At 35.6% G+C, this 21,590-nt stretch overlaps 1 protein-coding gene across 3 annotated transcripts in view; it reads right to left on the bottom strand.

The window, feature by feature from the left end:
• Vps13a (vacuolar protein sorting 13 homolog A) overlaps positions 1-21,590 on the bottom strand; it is a 210,967-nt gene that overhangs the window by 119,223 nt on the left and 70,154 nt on the right. For all 3 annotated transcript variants that reach the window (XM_038349800.2, XM_038349819.2, XM_038349809.1), the window contains 7 exons: positions 19,417-19,553; positions 17,048-17,180; positions 16,026-16,143; positions 13,423-13,561; positions 4,614-4,695; positions 3,462-3,616; positions 1,847-2,003 (listed from right to left, as the gene is read on the bottom strand). In XM_038349800.2, the coding sequence (XP_038205728.1) occupies positions 1,847-2,003; positions 3,462-3,616; positions 4,614-4,695; positions 13,423-13,561; positions 16,026-16,143; positions 17,048-17,180; positions 19,417-19,553 (921 nt within the window). The remainder of the gene's footprint in view (positions 1-1,846; positions 2,004-3,461; positions 3,617-4,613; positions 4,696-13,422; positions 13,562-16,025; positions 16,144-17,047; positions 17,181-19,416; positions 19,554-21,590) is intronic.

The following is a 21,590-nucleotide window of genomic DNA, read 5'->3' on the forward strand; positions in this document are numbered from 1 at the left end:
TAATTGTGGCACAGTCTACCACATTCAAGTTCGCAAGGGCTGGAGAACAAGTAGACAGTGTGATACCATAAAAACACATCCCTCTGACATACTTTTGGGTTAAACTACTTAATTTGATTGATAATTTTCAAAAGAGCCAAAGAACTTAGAACATGTCACGTACCAAACTGACACATGAAAGGATTCCTCACATCATATACCATCAGAGAAATTCAAACTGCCATTATATACCTATTAGAAGGACTCAAGACCAGACACTAACAAGGATGAAACAATAAGTCCTCCTATTTATTACCAGGAAAATAAAAAATATATAAACACTGGAATAGTTTGGTGGTTCATTTACAAGTCATTTATTTAACATATAATCCACCACTTCAGTTCCTTAGTATTTACCCAAAGAAACAGACAGCATAGGTCTATACCAAAATCTGCATATAGCTATCTATAGCATGGTTATTCAAAATTGCCAAAACATAAAAGAAGTCAAGGTGTCCGTTATAAGTGAGTGGATAGGTAACCATAATGAATACCTATTATGGACAGTTGGCTAGAAAATAATAATGGATATACTGAATAGATAACAATAATTATTTCAATCATATATTCAGATAAAAGGGTACAACACGGAAGACACAGAATGATCTTAAGCCAGATACCACAGTGGGAGAGTGGAGAACAGCAGATACTGAGCATACTAAAGTCATGCTTCTGATTATACCATCATAAGAACTGGCCTTTATACAGTGGACAAACACATAAGAAGTTTAACACAAATATTTAAATCTAATGCAAACAATGGATTTCGGGTGATAAAAATGTGAACAGGTTCAACTGTAACAAACATATACTGTTGGGGAAGTTGATAAGTGAATCATGGAATTTCAGTTAAGTGGATAAACCTAGAAAAGGTTGTATTGGAGGAGATAATCCAGACCCAGAAAGACAAATACTGCATAGTCTCTCTCAACTATGGTTCTTAGCCCCATCTAAATTTAAGTGCTGATACAACAACCCTTCATTAAAGAAGCTTCTTTTCTTTCCTCCTCCCCCCAACTTCTGTTCTGTTTGTTTTGTTTTGTTTTTTGAGACAAGGTTTTAGCCCTGGCTGTCCTGGAACTATCTCAGAAGACCAGGCTGACGTTAAACTCAAAGAGCTCTGCCTACCTTGGCCCAAGTGTTGGAATCAAAGGTGTACAAGAAGTTTTGATTTATAGTAAATGAAGACCATCACAGAGATCAATGGATGAATTTACGTGACAGCTCCTACATCTATGGCTCTGGGAACATCACAGAAGAGGGAGTGGAAGATTATAGGAGCCAGGAAGTCTGCTGTGAAACAGTCTCCTCTAGAAACAGCTCCATAAACAGGACCAGAACAATAGCAGTATCAGTAGACATGCTAATGTGGAATAGGGAAAATTTCACAGGGTTCCAACCCTAGACAAAAAAACTATAGACAACTAATAACTGCTGAGAGAGGAAGATTAGCCTTTCCCAGGGATGATCCCCCAACCTGATTATTCAATGCAGAATGGTCAGCCCTGAAGTCATCCATAAAAATACAACAAAAACAGACTCAGCAGCTTATATTTATGTATTTGTATTTATACACATATGCAACAAAGAAAGATACTGTTGATTTGAGAATGGAGGATGTGTGGGATGTAATTGTATTTTAATTAAAAATATATTAAAGAAAGAAAATAGACTAAAAAATTTAAATGTAATAGTCTCTTCTTTTCAGACTATTTCAAAATATTAATTCAAAGACTAAGGAACAGAAAATTCTATAACAAGTAATCAAATTATGAAAAGTAATTTATATATCTTTTAATAGTCTTACCTAAGTATTCTGGACATTTTAACCAGAACTCTTTCAAAAAGGCATTTGCTTTCAAATCAAATGTTCTAATCTCAACTTCAGTACCCAATCCTAAAACACCCATTTCTAGCACGGGTAGTTCACAGTCTCCCACGAGGTGATAAAACTGAATCAAAACCTGCAAGAAAGGGAAAACACACAGCTCACCTATGTGATAACAACATAAAGATGCATATGTAGTATGTTAAAAATTGAAACTTAATATTGATTTTATATTCCCCCCACACGATCAATACATACTTACATTGTATAATCATCACCAAAAAATATGTTTTAAAAAACTGCCCTCAAGATGGGCAGTGGTGGCGCACGCCTTTAATCCCAGCACTCAGGAGGCAGAGGCAGGTGGATCTCTGAGTTCGAGGCCAGCCTGGTCTACAAGAGCTAGTTCCAGGACAGGCTCTAGAAACTACAGGGAAACCCTGTCTCGGGAAAAAAAAAAAAAAACAAAACAAAACAAACAAACAAACAAAAAAAAAAACAACAACAAAAAAAAAAAAAACTGCCCACAATATACCACTTAAACACTAATTCTTAAGAAATATATTCTTAAAAAATATGAAGAAAACCGTACTTTGGTTATGAGCCTAGCCTTTAAAGGCTGACCCATCCCGCCAGGCCAAATTGGGAACATTGGGGTCAGGGGAGAAAGGAGGGTAGAAGGTAAGAGGAGGAAAGAAGAGGAGGGGCAAGGAGAACTTGAGAGAATGGGATAGCCTAAATGGAAGGACAGAGATGAAAACGAGGAAGAGATATGCTGACTGAGGGAGTCATTTTAAGGTAGGCAAGAAATCTGGCACTAGAGAAATGCCCAGGAATCCACAAGGATGACCCAGTTAAGACCCTAAGGAATAGAGGAGAGAACATCCGAACTGGCCTTGCTCTGTAGTCAGACTGATGAATATTTTAAATAGCACTATAGAACCTTCATCCAGCAAATGATGGAAACAGAAGCAGTGACCACCACTGGAACACTGTACTGTGCTCCCAAAGTCCAGTTGAAGAGTAGGAGAAATAAGAATATGAGCAAAGAGGTCAAGACCATGATGGGGACACCCATTCAAACAGTCTACCTGAGATAATGGGAGCTCACCAACACCAGCCGAACTAGGAAGGAACAAGCATAGGACCAAACTAGTCCCTCTGAATGAGGTTGACAGTTGTATGGCTGGGGCACACTGAGGGGCCACTTGCAGTGGCACCAGGATTTATCCCTACTGCTTGTACTGGCTTTTTAGGAGCCTATTCTCTTTGTATGGATACCTTGCTCAGCCTAGATATAATAGGGAGGGCCTCGGACCTTCCCTAAAGCAATGTGCCTTACCCTCTCTGAGGAGTGGATGGGGAGTTGGGGCAAGGGGGTAAGTGGAGGAAATGGGAAGAGGGGAGGGAGTGGGAACCTGTATTGATGTATAATAAAAAAAGATAGTTTCTTTTTTAAAAAAATTACAAAAACCATACACCATCTTCTATATACCTTGACCAATATCTACTGGTAATAAAACTATATAAGTAAACTTTACAAAATATAAATGACAACTCACATGACCCACATTTATGTAATCATAGTACATACCTCTGCTACTTCAAATCGCATCCTAAGTTGAATTAAATTCACTGAAGACTCTTTCTTTTGTAATTTTTTGTGTCGAGAACTTCTAACTCTAGATAGGATTTGAGGATACTCTTCCAATGGACTACATGGTGCATCAAAAAATTCTTCTTCTGAATCTAAATTTCAAAGAATCTTTAGTTTAAGTCAACAACAGAAGTAATCTGTTTTTATAATTTTCTGAAATAAATGTAAGCATTAAAATACTATGGGTCTATATTAAAAGTTGAACACAAAAGCTAGAGAAAAGAACACAGAAATTACCTTTGAATAAATAACATTGCAAAGGACAAAATATATGGATATAAAATATTTAATCTTTGGCATAAAATCAATTTTTAAGATTCATTTTTTATTTTTAATTATGTGTACATGTGTGTATCTGTGTGCAGGTATGTGAATACAAGTGCTCATGGAGTTCAAAGAGGGCAACTGCTTTTCTTGAGGGGAGAAAAAGGCAGTAGTGAGCTGCTCAGTGTCTGTGTGCTGGGAACTGAGTCATTATCCTATGCAAGCACATCATGAACTCTTAACCACTGAGCTATCTATCCTGATTCAGAAAAATCAACTTTAAAAAATCATTACTGTTTAGAGCTGCATAAGAAGCATTTATAGAGGAAAACAATGATTGTGTACATTTTGAATACTGAAGCAAAACACTACCGTGTTCCCTGTAGCTAGACAGTGTAACAGAACTCAGCTGACAACTCTAATATCAGCAACAGAAGCCAGGCTCAGTAACATTAATAAAGCACCCCTTTAACTACAGCTTCATTTAGTGTAATTTTTGGTTATCAGCAATTAACCATGGTATGAAAATACTACATGTAAGATTCCACTTATCAACTACTCAAAACAATCAAAACAGTTTTAAAGTGAGTAGTGTGTGGAATTCTTTTGTTCAATGTAAATTGGTATATAAACCCAACTTTAGTTACTATTTGAGTGACTCATTTATGAATATCTCTCATGTATAGATGACATAAACTTTAGTAAATGTGTTGATTGCTAAAAGAAAAAGATGTTTATACCCCTATACATAACCATTCGAAGAGAACAGCCCTCAAATATGAACTCCTTCAATTATGCACATGCAGTAAGGAAAATTCACCATACCATCTTCGGCAACAGAAGGCTGTTCCAATAAAGGGATTAACTTCTGAGAAATCTGTGATGCTGGCAAAGTAGATGCATGAATCTGAAACAAAAGTAACATACTGCCAATCAAAATAAAGACCTTTTATTCAAATTTATGATAATTTTGACAAAAAGTTACTCAATACAGTCTGAGAAGGGATCAGGTCTAAAGCAGGAAAAGTAAGTCCTTTTTTAAGTTTGTTGTTAAGTATAATTGTGGGGCTCCCATAGTAACTTCCTGGAAATCTGTAAGGATACTGAGATAGGTTTTAACTAGAAATTTTACTTAGCCCATAAACCAGCTCAAGGACATCTTAAGAAGCAAGCCCTGTAGTGATAGTCTGTAATCTAACAAAGTTTGTCTGAAGATCAGCGTACAGAGCTAAGTCACTAGTTAGCCATAGAGGCTGGCCAGTGGTGACATACACCTTTATATGACATATCCCAGCACTCAGAAGAGAGAGGCAGATGGATCTCTGTGAGTCAAGGCCATGCTGGGCTACATGAGATTGGCTCTGTCCAAAAGAGAAACAGAGCTCATACAAAGGTGATTCCAGCACTTGAGATCACATGCCTTTAAATTCAGCACTAGTGAGGTGAAGACAGAAGTGAAATATGGCTGGGTGAGGAGAGGAATATAAGGCGAGATAAGACAGGAGCTCAGATGCAGTCTAAGGATTCCTAGAGAGAGATGCAGTCTGAGGATTCAGCCTGAGGATTCATAGAGACAGTATCACCCATTCTGTCTGAGAATTGGTAAAGATAAGAACTCTCTATTGGCTGACTGCTCTGCTTCTCTGATCCTTCAGCTTTGCCCCTGAGAGCTGACTCAGGGTTTTTATTATTAATACCAATTAGAATTTGTGCTACAAAGCCCAAAGTTGATATTAAGGTAATTATTGCAAGTACACATGCTGTTTTCCTTGGATTCGTTGTGGTTTTGGTTCAAAAACTTCACATCTTTGGCCCTTATATTTACATCTGTGCTTCACCTCAAGTTTGACTTAGAGACTTCAAGCTCATTTATATTCCATATTATTGACCACAGACATGGTCAATGAACAGTAATACTGGGGGAAAATATTTTCCTGCACAATTTGTCTCAAGTCTGTTCAAAAGAGTAAATATTTTCTGGGGACAATGAAATAAAAGACAAGTGACCATAGTCGCTGTAAGACCAAGGAAAGAATTAAACAGTAGAATTTGTTGGAAGCTTTACAAGTGTGGCCAAGGCTGGCAGGAGACCTGGTGCATCTCTGTAACTTGGATCATAAGAAAAAAGAAGTTTATAATGCTCAGGCAAGAATGGTTTCAAACAAAAGTGGAATTTGTATGGTTTTATCTCAAGCCAATAACAAAATTGTCAGTCAGTAACTAAGGGGCAGTCAGTTCCAAGTGGAAACCTACATCCATTTTGTAAACACATGCTGTCACATTTTGTTAAAAACATGCTATTGTCCAGTATTTGCTGTTTAATTTAGAGAAAAAATGCTAAGTCTAATCAACAAGAGCCTACAAATTGTGGAAATATAAATGTGCACTGGCTTCAACTTAAAGTCATCAGCCGCATTCACACCTAACAGGGAGTAACCATGCCCTTTGAAAGTTTGAATCTGGAAACTAACCTCTCTAGCTATCAAAGTTCTAGATGACAAATTCTTCCAATACAAGGCTATATATTATACAACACAAATTTGTTGTTATATGTGGTTACTGCCATGGATTACCTTAGGTAGATGTTCTATATAACTTGTTGTGGTTCCTACATTATCACTCATGACTTTACCTTGCACTGAGATGTTACAAAAACAGTTCGAACCTCATGAGCCAAGCTCTGCTAACTTCAAACCTTTTTATTTCTCCTTCATCTCCTCTCTTAGCCTTCACAGAATTTAAAAAGTTTGTGCTATTGCTCAAAATTAGGGTTCTGATTCTGGGAATGCTGTAGCCAGTTTGACCTACTCTTAACAATCAAAATTCACTCCATACTGGCAATGAGACTTGTGCTACCTAGTTTTATGTCAACTTGGCACAGGCTATAGTTATCTAAAAGGACGGAACATGAGTTGAGAAAATGCATCCATAAGTTCTTGCTGTAAGAATATGTTGTACAAAAGTTTCCTCAAGAAATTAAAACATTCCAACCTTCAAAAAGCAGGAAGGTAAACAACTCAAAATAACTTCAGGAATTCCCTGAATCTTATCAGAATCAATAGGCCCCTTCCTGCCATGGTAAGCAATGAAAGCTGAGAGTCCCCTCAGACTGAATGAAGCTGAACTGCAAAGACTCTCAAGACAAAGGGCAAAGACTCTAACACAAGACCAGCTGCCTGAAAGAAGCAGAAAACAGATGAGCTACCTAGAAGTTAAGACTAACTGAGGCACCTGGAAAGGACACCCCCACACACACCTGTTGAGCTGCCTGTAGACTGCACAGAATGCCACAGGTTCCCAGGTTTGTGAACTGTCACCCCTGTTGGGGTTGGCTTTGGTCTTTAGTCATTTCTGCTCCTGTAAATAACTCCTCATACTACTGAAAATAAACCCCAATAAAAGTCATGCCTCATCACATGAATAAACTCTGACTTGGTGAATTGGACTTCAGTGGTATCTGTACTTCGGTCTGCTCACTATCTGAGGTAAGTAGACATGCTTGTTGCAACACCTCAGGAAAAGTTCTGTCACACAAAAATAAGGTCTATAGGGCATTTTCTTAATTAATGATTGATGTAGGAAAGCCAGTTGTTTGTAGGTAGTGCCACCCCTGGGTAGGCATCCTGGGTTAACATAGGCAAGCAAGCTGAGCAGGCCATGAGTAGCAAGCCAAGAAGCAGTACTCCTCCATGACCTCTACATAAGCTCACGCCTCCAGGTTTCAGCCCCATTTGAGTACCTGCCCTGATTTTCTTCCATGGTAAATTATGATGTCCTGACTTCCTTCAATGATGGAACATGATGTAGAAATGTAAGTCAAATAAACCCTTTCCTGCCCAATTGCTTTTGTTCATGGTGTTTCATCATAACAATTACTATTACTAATTACATAACAATTACTAAGACAAAACTGTTTAGCTTTGTTACTATCTGTGTCCCTCAGAAGTGTCCTTTGAGATCACAACACAAGATAGGGTTAGCTTTCAGTTTATCAGCTTTGGACATGTCTTCTTCACAAAGTTGAATAACTTCCAAGTTTTTACTTAGTAAGAAGCATAAGCATCATTGATTTGAATACTTTGAGGCCATTATATGGTTATTGATTGGCCTAGTTTCAATATTACTGAACCTCAGGGACTAGGAAACATTTCTCAACTCATTTTATGAGACTAACATTACTCTTTAAGACACTACACATAGAAAACAGGATCCAATATCTGTCATGAACAAAAAGTAAAACCTCAATGCCAACAAAATACACAATATGTTGAGCAATGCTAATCTGAAATATAAAATGCTTCAAAATCCAAACATTTATAAAGACAAAAAGAACCCCACTTGTGAAATATTCTATACCTGACCTCATGTGATGTGTCAGTCAAAACTTAGTCACAATAAGACACTGTATAAAATTATATTCAGATATGCATGAGGATATAAAGCATATATGAATTCTGTGTTTTGACCTTGTGTCCTACATCTAAAATACCTTATTAGATATTTGTAATACTCCAAAATGTAAATACAAAAACAACCCATGAAGTTGAAAGGACTTCTAGTCACAAGTAATTTAGATAAGATACACTCACGCTTCTAAAAATGTAGTATCTGATGGGCCTAAAATTAGAAATTTCAATACTTTTCTTAGTAACTGACAAATGCATAAACCAGCAAATACTTTTACACTTTATGAAGTATATTCATCATATAAGTTATGGATATCATTATGATCTTTTCATAAACACATACATATACATTTTGATGGTTTTCATTCACCAGTTATCATCTCCTACATTCCTCCCCTTCCTACTAGTTGCTTTCCTCTTCTGAACTCTGAAACTTTCTGAGTGGTGATATGATGCTCAATAGGTTTCAGATTCAGAAGCATTTTAGAATTTTAAGAGTAGGAATGATTAACTGAAAAAGTCTAAACAAATACTTCAATATTCAAAGAAAAAAAGAGAAAGACCAAGCCTGAAATTTAAAATATTTCTAGGACTGAAGAGAAGGCTCAGAGATTAAGAGCATTGACTGTTCTTCCAGAGGTCCTGAGTTCAATTCCCAGCAACCACATGGTAGCTCACCATATATAATGAGATCTGGCACCCTCTTCTGGCCTGCAGGCATATATGCAGACAAAACACTGCACATAAATAAATAAATAAATAAATAAATAAATAAATAAATAAATAAATGGATGAATGAATAAATGAATAAATAAATGAATGAATAAATGAATGGATGGATAGATAGATAGATAGATAGGTAGGTAGATAGATAGATAGATAGATAGATAGATAGATAGATAGATAGATAGATAGATAGATAGATAGATAGATCTTAAAGAAAATTGATCCTAACCAACTTAGGATAAGAGACATCCAACTTTATTATCAAATAAACCTTTAATATATAGAACGATAATGTATCATCAAAGATAAGATATAATTGAGAATGCAAAACTAATAAAGCCATCATACTACCACACTAACGAAACCAACTATAAGATCATCTTCATAGATGCAGAAATAGCATCCCACTATCAAGGAGAAATGTTCAGAGAACTAGGAATAAATGGTAATTTCTTAATTTGGTAAGCCTACATTACCATACTCAATAAGAAAAGACTAAATATAGCCCTGTACAAAGATCCTGGGCACCAGCGGTCCAGTCCACTTATAACGAGATTGCTTCATCCTTTGACTCTTGCACCATCCAGACCAATGGGTCTGTCACACATGAAGACCTCAGAATCACCTACAGGACATCACTCTCTCGAGGATAATACGTGCTAGCAGTTCTCTCATATCCTATATACTTCTTAAAGTCCAAAACCTTTCTTCATTTTGCTCACTTTCGCTTTCCTTTAATTCAATCTAGGCATGTTTAGTTGGTATCATTTTCTTCTTATCCCTAGCTTCTGAGATGAATGGTCTAATCTGTGACATAATTTCTTTAATCAAATCATCGTCTCAGAGAACTCCTGATGCTCTCTCAAATACTATGCTCTTATTTTTTTGCATTATGAATAAACTAACCATTTCACAAATCTTTAAGTTCTGGTTCCTTTTTGATTCACATAGTTTTGTTTTAGTTTCCTTCATTTCACCTCTCAAATGCTCTAATAATGAGGAGAGAAAATATATACCGTACTGTACTCTTCAAAGTTTAGTAATCACATCAGCTAACTATTCAAGTTCATCCACATTCCACAAAAAAATGAAGACAGCTCAGTTAGGTTTCCTGCCAATTTATAATAAGGGCTTTTTAAAAGATATCAATAAACATATTTGTAGTTTCTATTACAGTTCTCACCATAGGTGGTGTGGGACAATTCTGTTTTCTGTCAATTATGTTTTAAATAAACTCGGATTGGCCAGCAGCCAGGCAGGAAGTACATGTGAAACAACCAGATGGGAAGCAGAGGCAGGGCAATGAGAACAGGAGTATTCTGGGAAGGAGGAAGCCCATTCCTCCCCAATCCTGTCCAGACACCAAAGAAGGAAGATGTGACCTATCCCCGTTGAAAAAGGTACTTAGCCATGTGGCTATCATAGATAAGAATAATGGGTTAATATAAGTTATAAGAGTTAATAAGAAGCCTGAGCTAATGGGCCATGCAGTGTTTTTAATGAATACAGTTTGTGTGAATATTTCAGGGCTCAGCTAGCCGAGAGACAGGGCAACAAGCAGGCCCTCATGTTATAATAAGGAGTTTTGGTGTGGGACAATTCTGTATACTGTCAATTAAGTTTTAAATAAACGCTGATTGGCCAGTAGCCAGGCAGGAATTATAGGTGGGACAACCAGACAGGAAGTAGAAGTAGGTCAATGGAACAGAGGAATTCTGGAAAGGAGGAAGCCCATTCCTCCCCAGTCCAGACTCCAAAGAAGGAAGATATGACATGCCCTGCTGAAAAAGGTACCGAGCCATGTGGCTATACTTGAATAAGGGGCTAATATAAGTTATAAGAGTTAATAAGAAGCCTGAGCTAATGGGCCAATCAGTTTATAACTAATGTAGACTCTCTGTGTGATTTTCTTTGGGGCTAACAACTGTGGGAACTGGGCAGGACAGAAACCCCAACAAGCAGGCCCTCACGTTACAGGGTTTTAAAACACGTGTCTATATTTTCTTCAAGATGAGACTGTAGGATTTTTCTAACACTGGTCTTATTCAGGCTTAAGTGTTACTATTCCAACAACACACTTTACTGGTACCAAAATTTGCATAAGACTGGCAAAGATACCATAACAGAAGACCACAGAATCAATGGTTAAAACCACAGAAAACATTTTCTTACAATTCTGGGGGCTGGAAGGTCAAGATTAAAGTATTATACACAAGATTTAAGAAGCATCTACCTTTGGCCTGCAAAGAGCTGGCTTCTTGCTGCATCCTCATTTGGTCTTTGCTAACTACACATACATTCTAGTGTCTCTTTTTATTCCCAATTTCCTTTTATGAAGTCACCAATAAGTCCCTAATTAGGGCCTATCTTAATAGTTTTATTTTAACTTACTCATTGTTTTAAAGGCCCTACTTCCAAAGGAATCACAATTTAAGTTATAGATGTAGGGGTTAAGGTTCCATGCATAAATTTAAAAGGGACACAATTAGGGCCCAAACAGTATATATAAACCTAGCAAAATATACATAGTAAATGTATGCTTAAATTATAACCCACACCACTAAAATGACCTACTGGAGAAATATACTTTTGTAGGGAATTGGAAGATGAAACATTGCTAAGATTTTAATTCTCAACAGTATATAATTAGACACATGGTGGTGGCACGTGCCTTTAATCCCAGCACTTGGGAAGCAGAGACTGCTGGATCTCTGTGAGTTCGAAGCCAGCCTAACCTATAGAGTGAGTTCCAGGACAGGCTTTTAAGCTACACAGAGAAACCCTGTCTTGAAAAACAAAAGCAAAACTAAACAAAACAAAAATAGTATTATTGAGCAGATCAATACTATCCTTACCAAACCCATCAAAATTTAGATAGAATTTGACAACTTAATTATAAAAGTAAAATTATAAAAGCTTATTATAAAATTTGATAATTGTAAAATTATAAAAATTATGAAAAAACTGGAAAATTATGCTATTTAAAGCACTTACTATGAAACTATTATATAATTATGACAGGTTGCTACTGAAAACAAGGAAAGATAAATGGAAAAGGTAGACAGTAGTCACTGAAAAAGAAAAGAAACAGATACAAGCATATATAATCGGATCAAGGGAAAAATATATTTAAAAAATTGAAAGTGACATGATAAGACAGATATAAAATTAGACTGAAGATGTTAAAAGACTACATTAAAATATGAATGTAAGCTGGGCAGTGGTGGCGCACACCTTTAATCCCAGCACTCGGGAGGCAGAGGCAGGCGGATCTCTGTGAGCTCAAGACCAGCCTGGTCTAGAAGAGCTAGTTCCAGGACAGGCTCTAAAGCTGCAGAGAAACCCTGTCTCGAAAAACCAAAAAAAAAACAAAAAATGTAAAATGCACATACATTTATAAAGCAACGTTAAAGACTACTAAGTTTTTAGAATAAAACACAGGGGGAAAATCTCTCAACTTCATTATTAGGTGAAAGTTTCAGAAATATCACATTTAGCTTTACCCAAAAAGAAAATAATAAATACTATTTCATCAAAATTCAAAACACATGCTCTTCAACAAAATTAATCAAACAGAAAGTTCAGCAGCAAAGCAGAAAAACTAATGTAAAACACTAAAGTGTTCAGAGTAACAGGAGAGAATACATGAGCAGTTCACTATCAAATGGACTGAAGAATGGGGATTCTACAAGTTAGTTTTGCAATTTTTTTAGAAATGTAAATTACGGAAAAGCAGAAAATTTATAACTATAAATAAGCAAAAGGGATGGAAATCAAAGAAAAATGAGATTACATATTTCCTTTCTTAAAGTATTTTAGAGAGAGAGAAACCATATAATATACAGCCAAAAAAATCAAAGGTGTAAGAAAATAACTGACTATGTAAAAATAAAAACTCAATGCATAGTAAAAATATACTTACAAAATGCACTAAAAATCTAACATAAAAAGTAATTCCAAATGACCGATAAATTTCTATAATTAGAAAATCATACTGCATTTACATTAATACAAATACATATATTCACAGTAACAGTTCAATAAAAGTAAAAATTAAACATAGAAAAACATGTTTTTTAAAAGATACACAAATTAAATCCAAAAGGCAATCTTTTCAAAAAGTAAAATATTAAGAATGGCTAACACTACAGACTAATTAGAGCAGAGAAAGACACTCATTCATTGTTAATAAATTAATACTCAAGAGAGAAAAGTTGACAAAACTCATCAAAAATTTATAATACTTTCCCTTAACAACTCTGTTAGGACTTAATCTGATAGACAGAGGTATAACCTAATACATATACAAGTAAGTTCAAAGTTGCGATTTTCTCCATAATGTTAAATACTCATAATGTAAATATGCATCATGAAGATGGAAGAGACGCAATTCTGCTGAAAATTAAAATGAGCATAAGCAATTTCATCTGTGGTAATTTCTTCTACTACTTTGGAATCTATTTTTCAATTTAATCTTTCATTAATTCTGTAAAAGACTTTACCTGGAATGATTTGGCAGGGGCAGACATATCAGTTATGGGTTCAGGTTTTGGAATACTTTCAAACAATTCCATAATCCCTTGTAGTTTTTTGTCCGAGATTCGTAATGAAATAAGAGGTAATTTTCCAGAAATCTTGAATCTATTTTACAGAGACAGGAATCATTATAGAGTATATGAAGTATAAAGAATATATAGAGTAATTTTCATTCTGGTTTAAGTACACTAATTAACAAAGAATGGAAATTGGGGAGGTGGCTCAGTGACAGATGGCTTGCAGAGCAAGCAGGAAGTCCTGAGTTCAATGCTTAGCACCTAACCCAACCCAAAAACAAAACAAAACAAAAATATAAAGAGGAGTAGATGGAAACCATGATATTCAACTAATAAATATTTAAAATAAAAATTTAAAACTACAAATCACATCTTACCTTATAAACCTTAGATGTACTAGCCTTAATAGTTTTCAGAGGTTTCTTTTTCTAGTATTATTTCATTTATTGTTTCTCATGTTTGCCAAATACAGATGACAATATTAATTACCAATTTATTAGGTGACTATCATTACATTGTTTATATGCCATTGTTGTATACTCATACTTATGAGGATCACAGTCTTATTTCTAATCCCCACTACATGTAAATTCTCATATGCTACAAGAAAACGTAAGCTTAGGAAGTTCAAAGAACGAGAGATTTTATATCCAAAGCCATAATTTAAAACAAAACCTGAGTTGTTTTTAACTGTCTTACCAATCTAATGCAGGAATACCCTCTGTAAGCTGTGAATATATTTTATTACCAATGATTAATAAAGAAGCTAATTCGGCCCATAGCAGGGCAGAATACAGGTACTTGGGAAAACTAAACTCAATGCAAGGAGAAAGAGGACGAAGTCAGGCACACACCATGTAGCTGCTGAAGGAGAAAGCTGCCAGAACCTTACCTGTAAACCACGAGCCTCGTGGTAAAATATAAAATAATAGAAATGGGTTAACTTAAGGTGTAAGAGCTAGCAAGAAATACGCTTGAGCTATTGGCCAAGCAATGTTGTAATTAATATCACTTTGTATTATTACTCGGGTCTGGGTGGTGGGGAAACAAACATGCAGTCTCCATTTTACACCAATCTCTTTTGCTTACAAATAAGATACTGAATTAAAGAGGGGCTGAAGCCCTAGAGATGTCTCAGGGGATAAAGGCATCTGCCCTTAAGGGGAACTTGCCCAGTGATCTGAGTCTGCCAGAAACCACATAGTGGACATAAGAAATAACTCTATCAGGGTTGTTCTCTGGACTTTTACATGCCCACTGTGGTACCTAAACATACAAGCCTCCATATAATAAATAAATGTTTTTAAAAATTAAAAATAAAAATGAAGAGAGGTTGAGAAAATTGGTCTAATGGAAAAGTGAAAAAAAAGCACAAGTATCTGATGTGAGATACCCAGCACCAACTAAAAGATGGACAGAGAGGCACACACCTGCAATCCCAACACTTGAAGGAGAGGTGAGGAGAGGCAAGTGCATCTCTGGAGTGCATCTCAGCCAATCGATGTGCTTTGGGTTCATGATGTCAACCTCTGGCTTCCACACACATGTATATATCCACATGTACAAAAAGGCACAGGCATACACACACAAGAATTTTTCAAAAGGTATGGCCCTCATATAAAATGTTTTAACTCACTGGTTTTACAGCCACTTTTCCCCAAAACTAATTTTTTTTAAATTATACATTTTAGTTGTTAAACATTGATCTCTAAAAATGTACCTGAATTCCTGCAAAAAATTCTAAGCTTTATTTCTAATAACTTAAATATTTCCATACACTGTGGCTTAACTTACAAAATACAGATCAATTAAATTAATGCATCAAAACCTTTTCCTTTCCTCAAATATGCAAGATGCACAATGTGAAGAGGGTAGGCATCAAAATGCTACATACTATAGAGCGGGCTTCCTTTTATTGTCTTAAATCAGCTTAATTGACCATCACAGTACAGATAACTGCATTAAAAATATTAAAAAAGATTTTTATATGATTTAGGTTTGACTTCTTTTCATTTTCTACAGAAATGAAGACATAAAAATAAGTCTATATTAATCGGTGCCGAAAAAGTAGACTTTGCATGTGAATGAGACTAACACGAGTACCATTTTAAGCAAATAGTAAAAGGTTTAAAACATCACACACAATCTCTATGGTAACAAAATGAAAAATTTTATGAAGTATAAAAAATGAAAATAAGAACATGATTAAAATATGTTAGAATAAATCTCAACTAAAACAGAAAGAAAAGTCATCAGACAAAAGGGGGTTGGTAGCCAGGGGCAAAAATCAGAGTAGAATGGAATGTTACTATTTAGTGAGTATGACATTCAGTTTAGAAGACTGTTAAATACAGTTCTAGAGATAGTGGTGACAGCTGCATAATATTGTGAATTTATGAAGATGCTACTGAACTACATATTAAAAATGGCATCAGTGGAAAGGTTATAATATGCATTCTATATAATAGAGTCAATGGATATAGCATTTCTTTCATTACATATTTACTGAGAAAATCTACAATTGCGTGAAACAGATAATATATAATACATACTTGGGCATCTTGATATCCATGAAAACCATGGCTTTAGAGAGTTCTACATTGACGTGCATAGGTGTCAAAATATGCTGTGTCGATACATTGAGCTTTCGTGCTTCTTTCCAGTTATCACCTAATCACAGAAACAGTCCATGTTTATTATTAGTATAATTTTTATAACATACAAAACTTAAAAATTATCTAAAGGACACACAATCAGCAAGTCTTTACACTTCCATTTCCCCCCCATACTACTTTATAAGACTATATTCTATAATAAAAGAAAAAGGTCTGTTTTTTAAAAGGCAGTATAGTTTTGGTCAAATATGCAGTATATCTATGAATGATCACTATGCCAACCAGATATTATACCACCAAAATAAGGCCACTATAAGACAATGAAAGGGGCAGAAAAATGTAAGTGCACACACACACACACACACACACACACACACACACACACACATTTCTTATTCTGTTTCACATAGCTCATGGGGAATAGACGATGGTGGTTCATGCTTGAAATCCTAGCACTAGGAAGGTAGCAATGGACAGAATTTTAGAGATCAGCAATCAATCAGCTTAGCATAATGAGCAAGCCACAGTTCTCAGTAAGAGACAAAATTTTAGCTAGGTTAACTAGGGAACAAATTTCCTGGTTTCAAACCAGAAAAATGTTAGTAGTCATTTTTGTTTAGTTAGTAGTCAATGTTTGTTTCCTTATTTAAATAAAATCATTGTAATTATCTTAGAAATAAACATCAGTCACTCAGCTAGATTAACATAACCAATCAAACACATGTACCGCGTCATATATCTTAATGAACGGCTATTCTGAAGCAGTGGAGCTGTGGTTAAGATTTCACACTTTCACTATCAACTATCTTTCATTCACTATGCAATATTAACCGTTAATTTTAACTCAAATACAGGAAAGTTCCAAGTATGTGGAGGGAAAGTCTTTAGGCATATCTTCAGAGTGTCTAAAAACCTAATCACTGTTTAAAAAAAATCAATTAATAATCTCTTGTACTTACCCACTCTGCTGTAAAGCAACTGTATGCTTGTAAGCTGAATATCAAAGGAATCATAAGCTTTATGCATTATCTCTTCAAGGCTAGTGTTACTTGGTTTCATTTCTGATACTCCTGATCGACTTTTACTTGTCACCTTAAAGTTAATTTTAATAGTTTAGACCATGTAAAGTACTTCAAAATAAAATTGCTGCTTAGCTCTGTAACATAAAAATTTAATAGGACAAGGTAAATTCACATACAGACACACACAGCCATTAAGATCCTTATCCAGCCAGGCAGTGGTGGCACACATCTTTAATCTCAACACTCGGGAGGCAGAGGCAGACAGATCTCTGTGAGTTTGAGGCCAGTCTGACCTACAAGAGCTAGTTCCAAGAGCTACAGAGAAACCCTGTCTCGAAAAACAAAAAACAAAAAAACAACAACTACAGGGAAACCCTGTCTCGAAAAACAAAAAAAAAAAAAAAACAACAACAACAACAACAAAAACAAAATTTATCCGTGAGACATGCTACAAAGACAGGTATAAGATGACATTCATATAATGAGGTCTATTTTTTAATTTACTTAAATCAAAAATGGGGAAGCAACAGAGTCCTAGAAAATAATACCTCTTCACAACAACTTAAAATCTGAAGAAAACACATTTGGAACAAGACCAAGAGAAAAATGTGGATTATGTATGTTTCTTTCATCCATTAGAAGACTTTTAGTAGCTATGTAATAAAAGAACAGGGTTTATTATCTCAGTCTGTTATGTGGCTCCAAGCATGCTATTGGTGTATATCTCCCCTTTCATGGAATACTGCGCACACTACTTTTTTTTCTTAAATATTCCAGAGATCACTCCAAAGCAGTAACCACATTTTATTTTTATTTAAACTTGCAAATAGATGAACGCACACACACACACCTTATTCTGTTTCACATAGCTCATGGGGAGTAGACTGTCAAAAATGATTATCTCACTAGGCATAGTAGCATATACCTTTAATCCCAGAAACTCAGGAGAGCAAAAGCAAACAGGTCTCTGTGAGATCGAGGCTGGCCTGGTCTACACAGTGAGTTCTAGGATACCAGGGATATGCAGTGAGACTCTATCTCAAAAACAAAGATTTAAAAAAAAAAAATGGAGCTGTAGAAATGACTCAGTGGTTCACAGCACTGACTGCTCTTCCAGAGGACATAGGTTTGATTTCTAGCATCTTCTGACCTGTGCAGGCACCAGGCACTTAAATAGTAAACAGATGTATAATGCAAACAAAATATCCATACACATAAAAATAAATTTAATATTTTTAAAAAAATATTATCTCTGAAAGGTAATAAATTTTAAGTAGCAGGTAAAACAAATTAGCTAATGTCAGAAAACTGAATCCTCAAAACCCTTAATACTTACATTCTTCTTAAAGTGCCCTTGAAATAATTTTATAATTATACTCATAAAATAAATATATACCAAGTGCAAAGTAACAGGAAAAGAACAAAGTTCTTAGGCAGAGAGAAGTTACCAAGCTGCCCACAGAATTCTGTAGGTATTCTACATGTGATGGTTATAGTGGCAGAATGGTAATGATGACAGAAATCCCCTGCATCTGGACAGTCGACAGCAGCCACTAACCAGCTCTGACTAGTAAGCAAGTAACAGAAGCTGAAGATTTTAATTAATTTTTCTTTATCTTTAATAATTACATGACACTAACGGATTCAGTACTGAATGGTTTAGATGTAGAAATCTGAAAAAAATGCTTACTTAACTTATATATGTAAAAACTGCAGAAAGATGAGCACTTCCAGAACTGTCCCAATTCTATATACTTAATCAAATAAAATGTAAATAAAGAGTAAAAATTTTAGGTATGACTTTCAAGTCTATAAACACAATTTTTAAAATCTGTCACTAACTTGCCAGTTAAGGCTAAAATGAAATTTTTGATTTTGAAAATACAGGGAGAAAAAAAAACTACCTGATAAAGTAAAACTTTATTTACTAATCACAAGGATTGTTTCTCAAATCCTAGTACTCATATATATTTAAACATCAATAAAACTTATCAAACTATCCAAAACCAGTATAAATTCTAGGGCTGCAGAGATGGCTCAGCAATTAAAAACATTTGTCGTTCTTGCAGAGGACCTGAGTTTGGTTCCCAGTACACACATGGTGGTTCATAACAGCCTGTAACTCTAGCTCCTGGAGATCTGGCACCCACTTCTGGCCTCCTTGGGCAGTGAACACATCTGGTATACCAACATACACTCAGAAAAACACACATAAAAAATAATCCATCTTCACAAAATCAAAGTACATTTTAAACAAAAGAATACCACAAATGTCATATCATCGATTAAACATTATTAGTGCATACCTTTAAATGACCAAGATCCAAAAGAAGTAGATTTGATGTGGGGCTAAAAATTCCATACTGTGGGACAATAACATATGAAGCCTTCACATTAATTCTGAGATCAAGAACTTTCTGTGTTTCAATAATATACAGCAAACCTGCAAAAAAAATAAATCCTTGCAATGAGTACTTCTCACAACTTTATAAAAATAAAGCAGAGAATCAATAAACACGATAAAATAATTTAAAAGTTCATAAAGTCAGTAATGATTTTAACATACCTTAGAGAAAAGCCAGGTGTGGTGGCACACACCTTTAACTGGGGAAATTGAGACTTATCTCTGTGAGTTCAGGAACAGCCTGCTCTACAAGTTAGGTTCCCAAACATCAAAGGTCAAAAAACAAAAAATACAAACAAATTTTCTTTTTGTCAGACTATGCCTAGGTTAGGAAGCATCAGAGTGTGAGATGAGAAGAAAAGTCATTAATTCACAGAGCATTTTTCAGATATGCCTTACAATTTTTATAAAGGAACTGATTCAGAAAGTTTAATACTAGAGCAGTTCACATTTCTATTTGGAACTCTTTTATATCCTATTATAAAGACCTATTTCCTTCCTTTCTCAAAACCAAATCCTCCAAAGAAATCCTCCAAAGAAATATGGTGTTTTTGTAACACCATATTAATTTATCGTTGTGAAGGCTTAAAGTAAAAAGTGCATAATGTGGGAATATTAGCATATTTAGTATAATTTTTAAAACTCAGATTTTATTAAGAATGTCTGAATTAAAGTCAGTACTTTTAATTAATGTATATTATATACATTATGATAGAGAAAATAAAGTTTAAAAAAGATACCCAGACAGGACCCCAGGTGTCTAAGGAGATATCCCAAGCTTGTTTATTGGGCAGCAGAGGAAAGGGTGCCTGAACTAGCCTTGTCCTATAGCCACACTGATGATTATCTTCCATATTACCAAAGAACCTTCATCTGGTGATGGATGGAGATAGAGACCCACATTGGAGCACTGGACTGAGCTCCCAAGGTCCTGATGAGGAGCAGAAGGAGGGAGAACATGAGCAAGAAAGTCAGGACCTTTAGGGGTGTGTTCACCCACTGAGACGGTGGGACAGAACTAACGGGAGATCACCAAGACCAGTTGGAATGGGACTGATGGAACATGCGATCAAACCAGACTCTTTGAATGTGGCTGACGGTGGAGGCTGACTGAAGCCAAGGACAATGGCGCTGGGCTTTGATTCTACAGCATCGACGGGCTCTGTGTGAGCCTTGTCAGTTTGGATGCTCACCTTCCTGGACCTGGGTGGAGTTGGGAGGACCTTGGACTTAACATAGTGTAGGGAACCCTGAAGGCTCTTTGGCCTGGAGAGGGAGGGAGTGGAGTATGGGTGGAGGGGAGGGGAAGTGGGAGGAGGGGAGGAGATGGAAATTTTTAATAAAAAAATGAAAAAAATAAAAAATAAAAAATAAAATATATATTTTCAATAAAAATATAAGAAATAATGGGCCCAGTGAACCCCCCCAAAAAGATACCCAGTATCAAATACAGCAATCAATAGCTTGATATGCATGTGAAAGAAAAAAGATAATTAAATTGATAATTTTCTTGGTGCAGTGACGCACTTAAAATCCCAGCACTTGGGAGATTAACTGAAAATGAAGGACAGCTTTAGGCTAACCTGTGCTACACACTAAGATTTTGTCTCAAAATGATGATGATGATAAACACTGTTTAAAATATACACTTATATATGTATAAGATAAGCAGCCTATACTGAGAAAAGCTTTTTCTGAAAATATGAGAAAGAAATATGAACACTATCATCTTAAAGAAATTCCAAAGGTCCTCTCTAGGCAAATTATGCAAAACTGCTTAATAGCGAGGGGAAGGCTCCAATATCCTATATGAAGCAGATCCGGGAAAAATTCTTAAAATGGTGAGAGAAGGTAAGGTCGAGGGCTGGGGACAAAAACAGACTGAGGACAAAAGCAGACTGACAGATCAAAGAATTCTGACAATCATCCAATCATCTGGGGACATAGAACTGATTCAAGTAGTTCTTCACATTTCCCCCAGTCATTTCCCAAGTTGGATTTCCAGAAACTTTTGCCAATGTGAAACCACAATGCCTTTTAGTAAGTCCCAGCTGCTGTCTTCTCCAATAAGGAATG

Source organism: Arvicola amphibius, chromosome 1 (genome assembly GCF_903992535.2).
Source record: "Arvicola amphibius chromosome 1, mArvAmp1.2, whole genome shotgun sequence".
Classification (NCBI taxonomy): Eukaryota; Metazoa; Chordata; class Mammalia; order Rodentia; family Cricetidae; genus Arvicola; species Arvicola amphibius.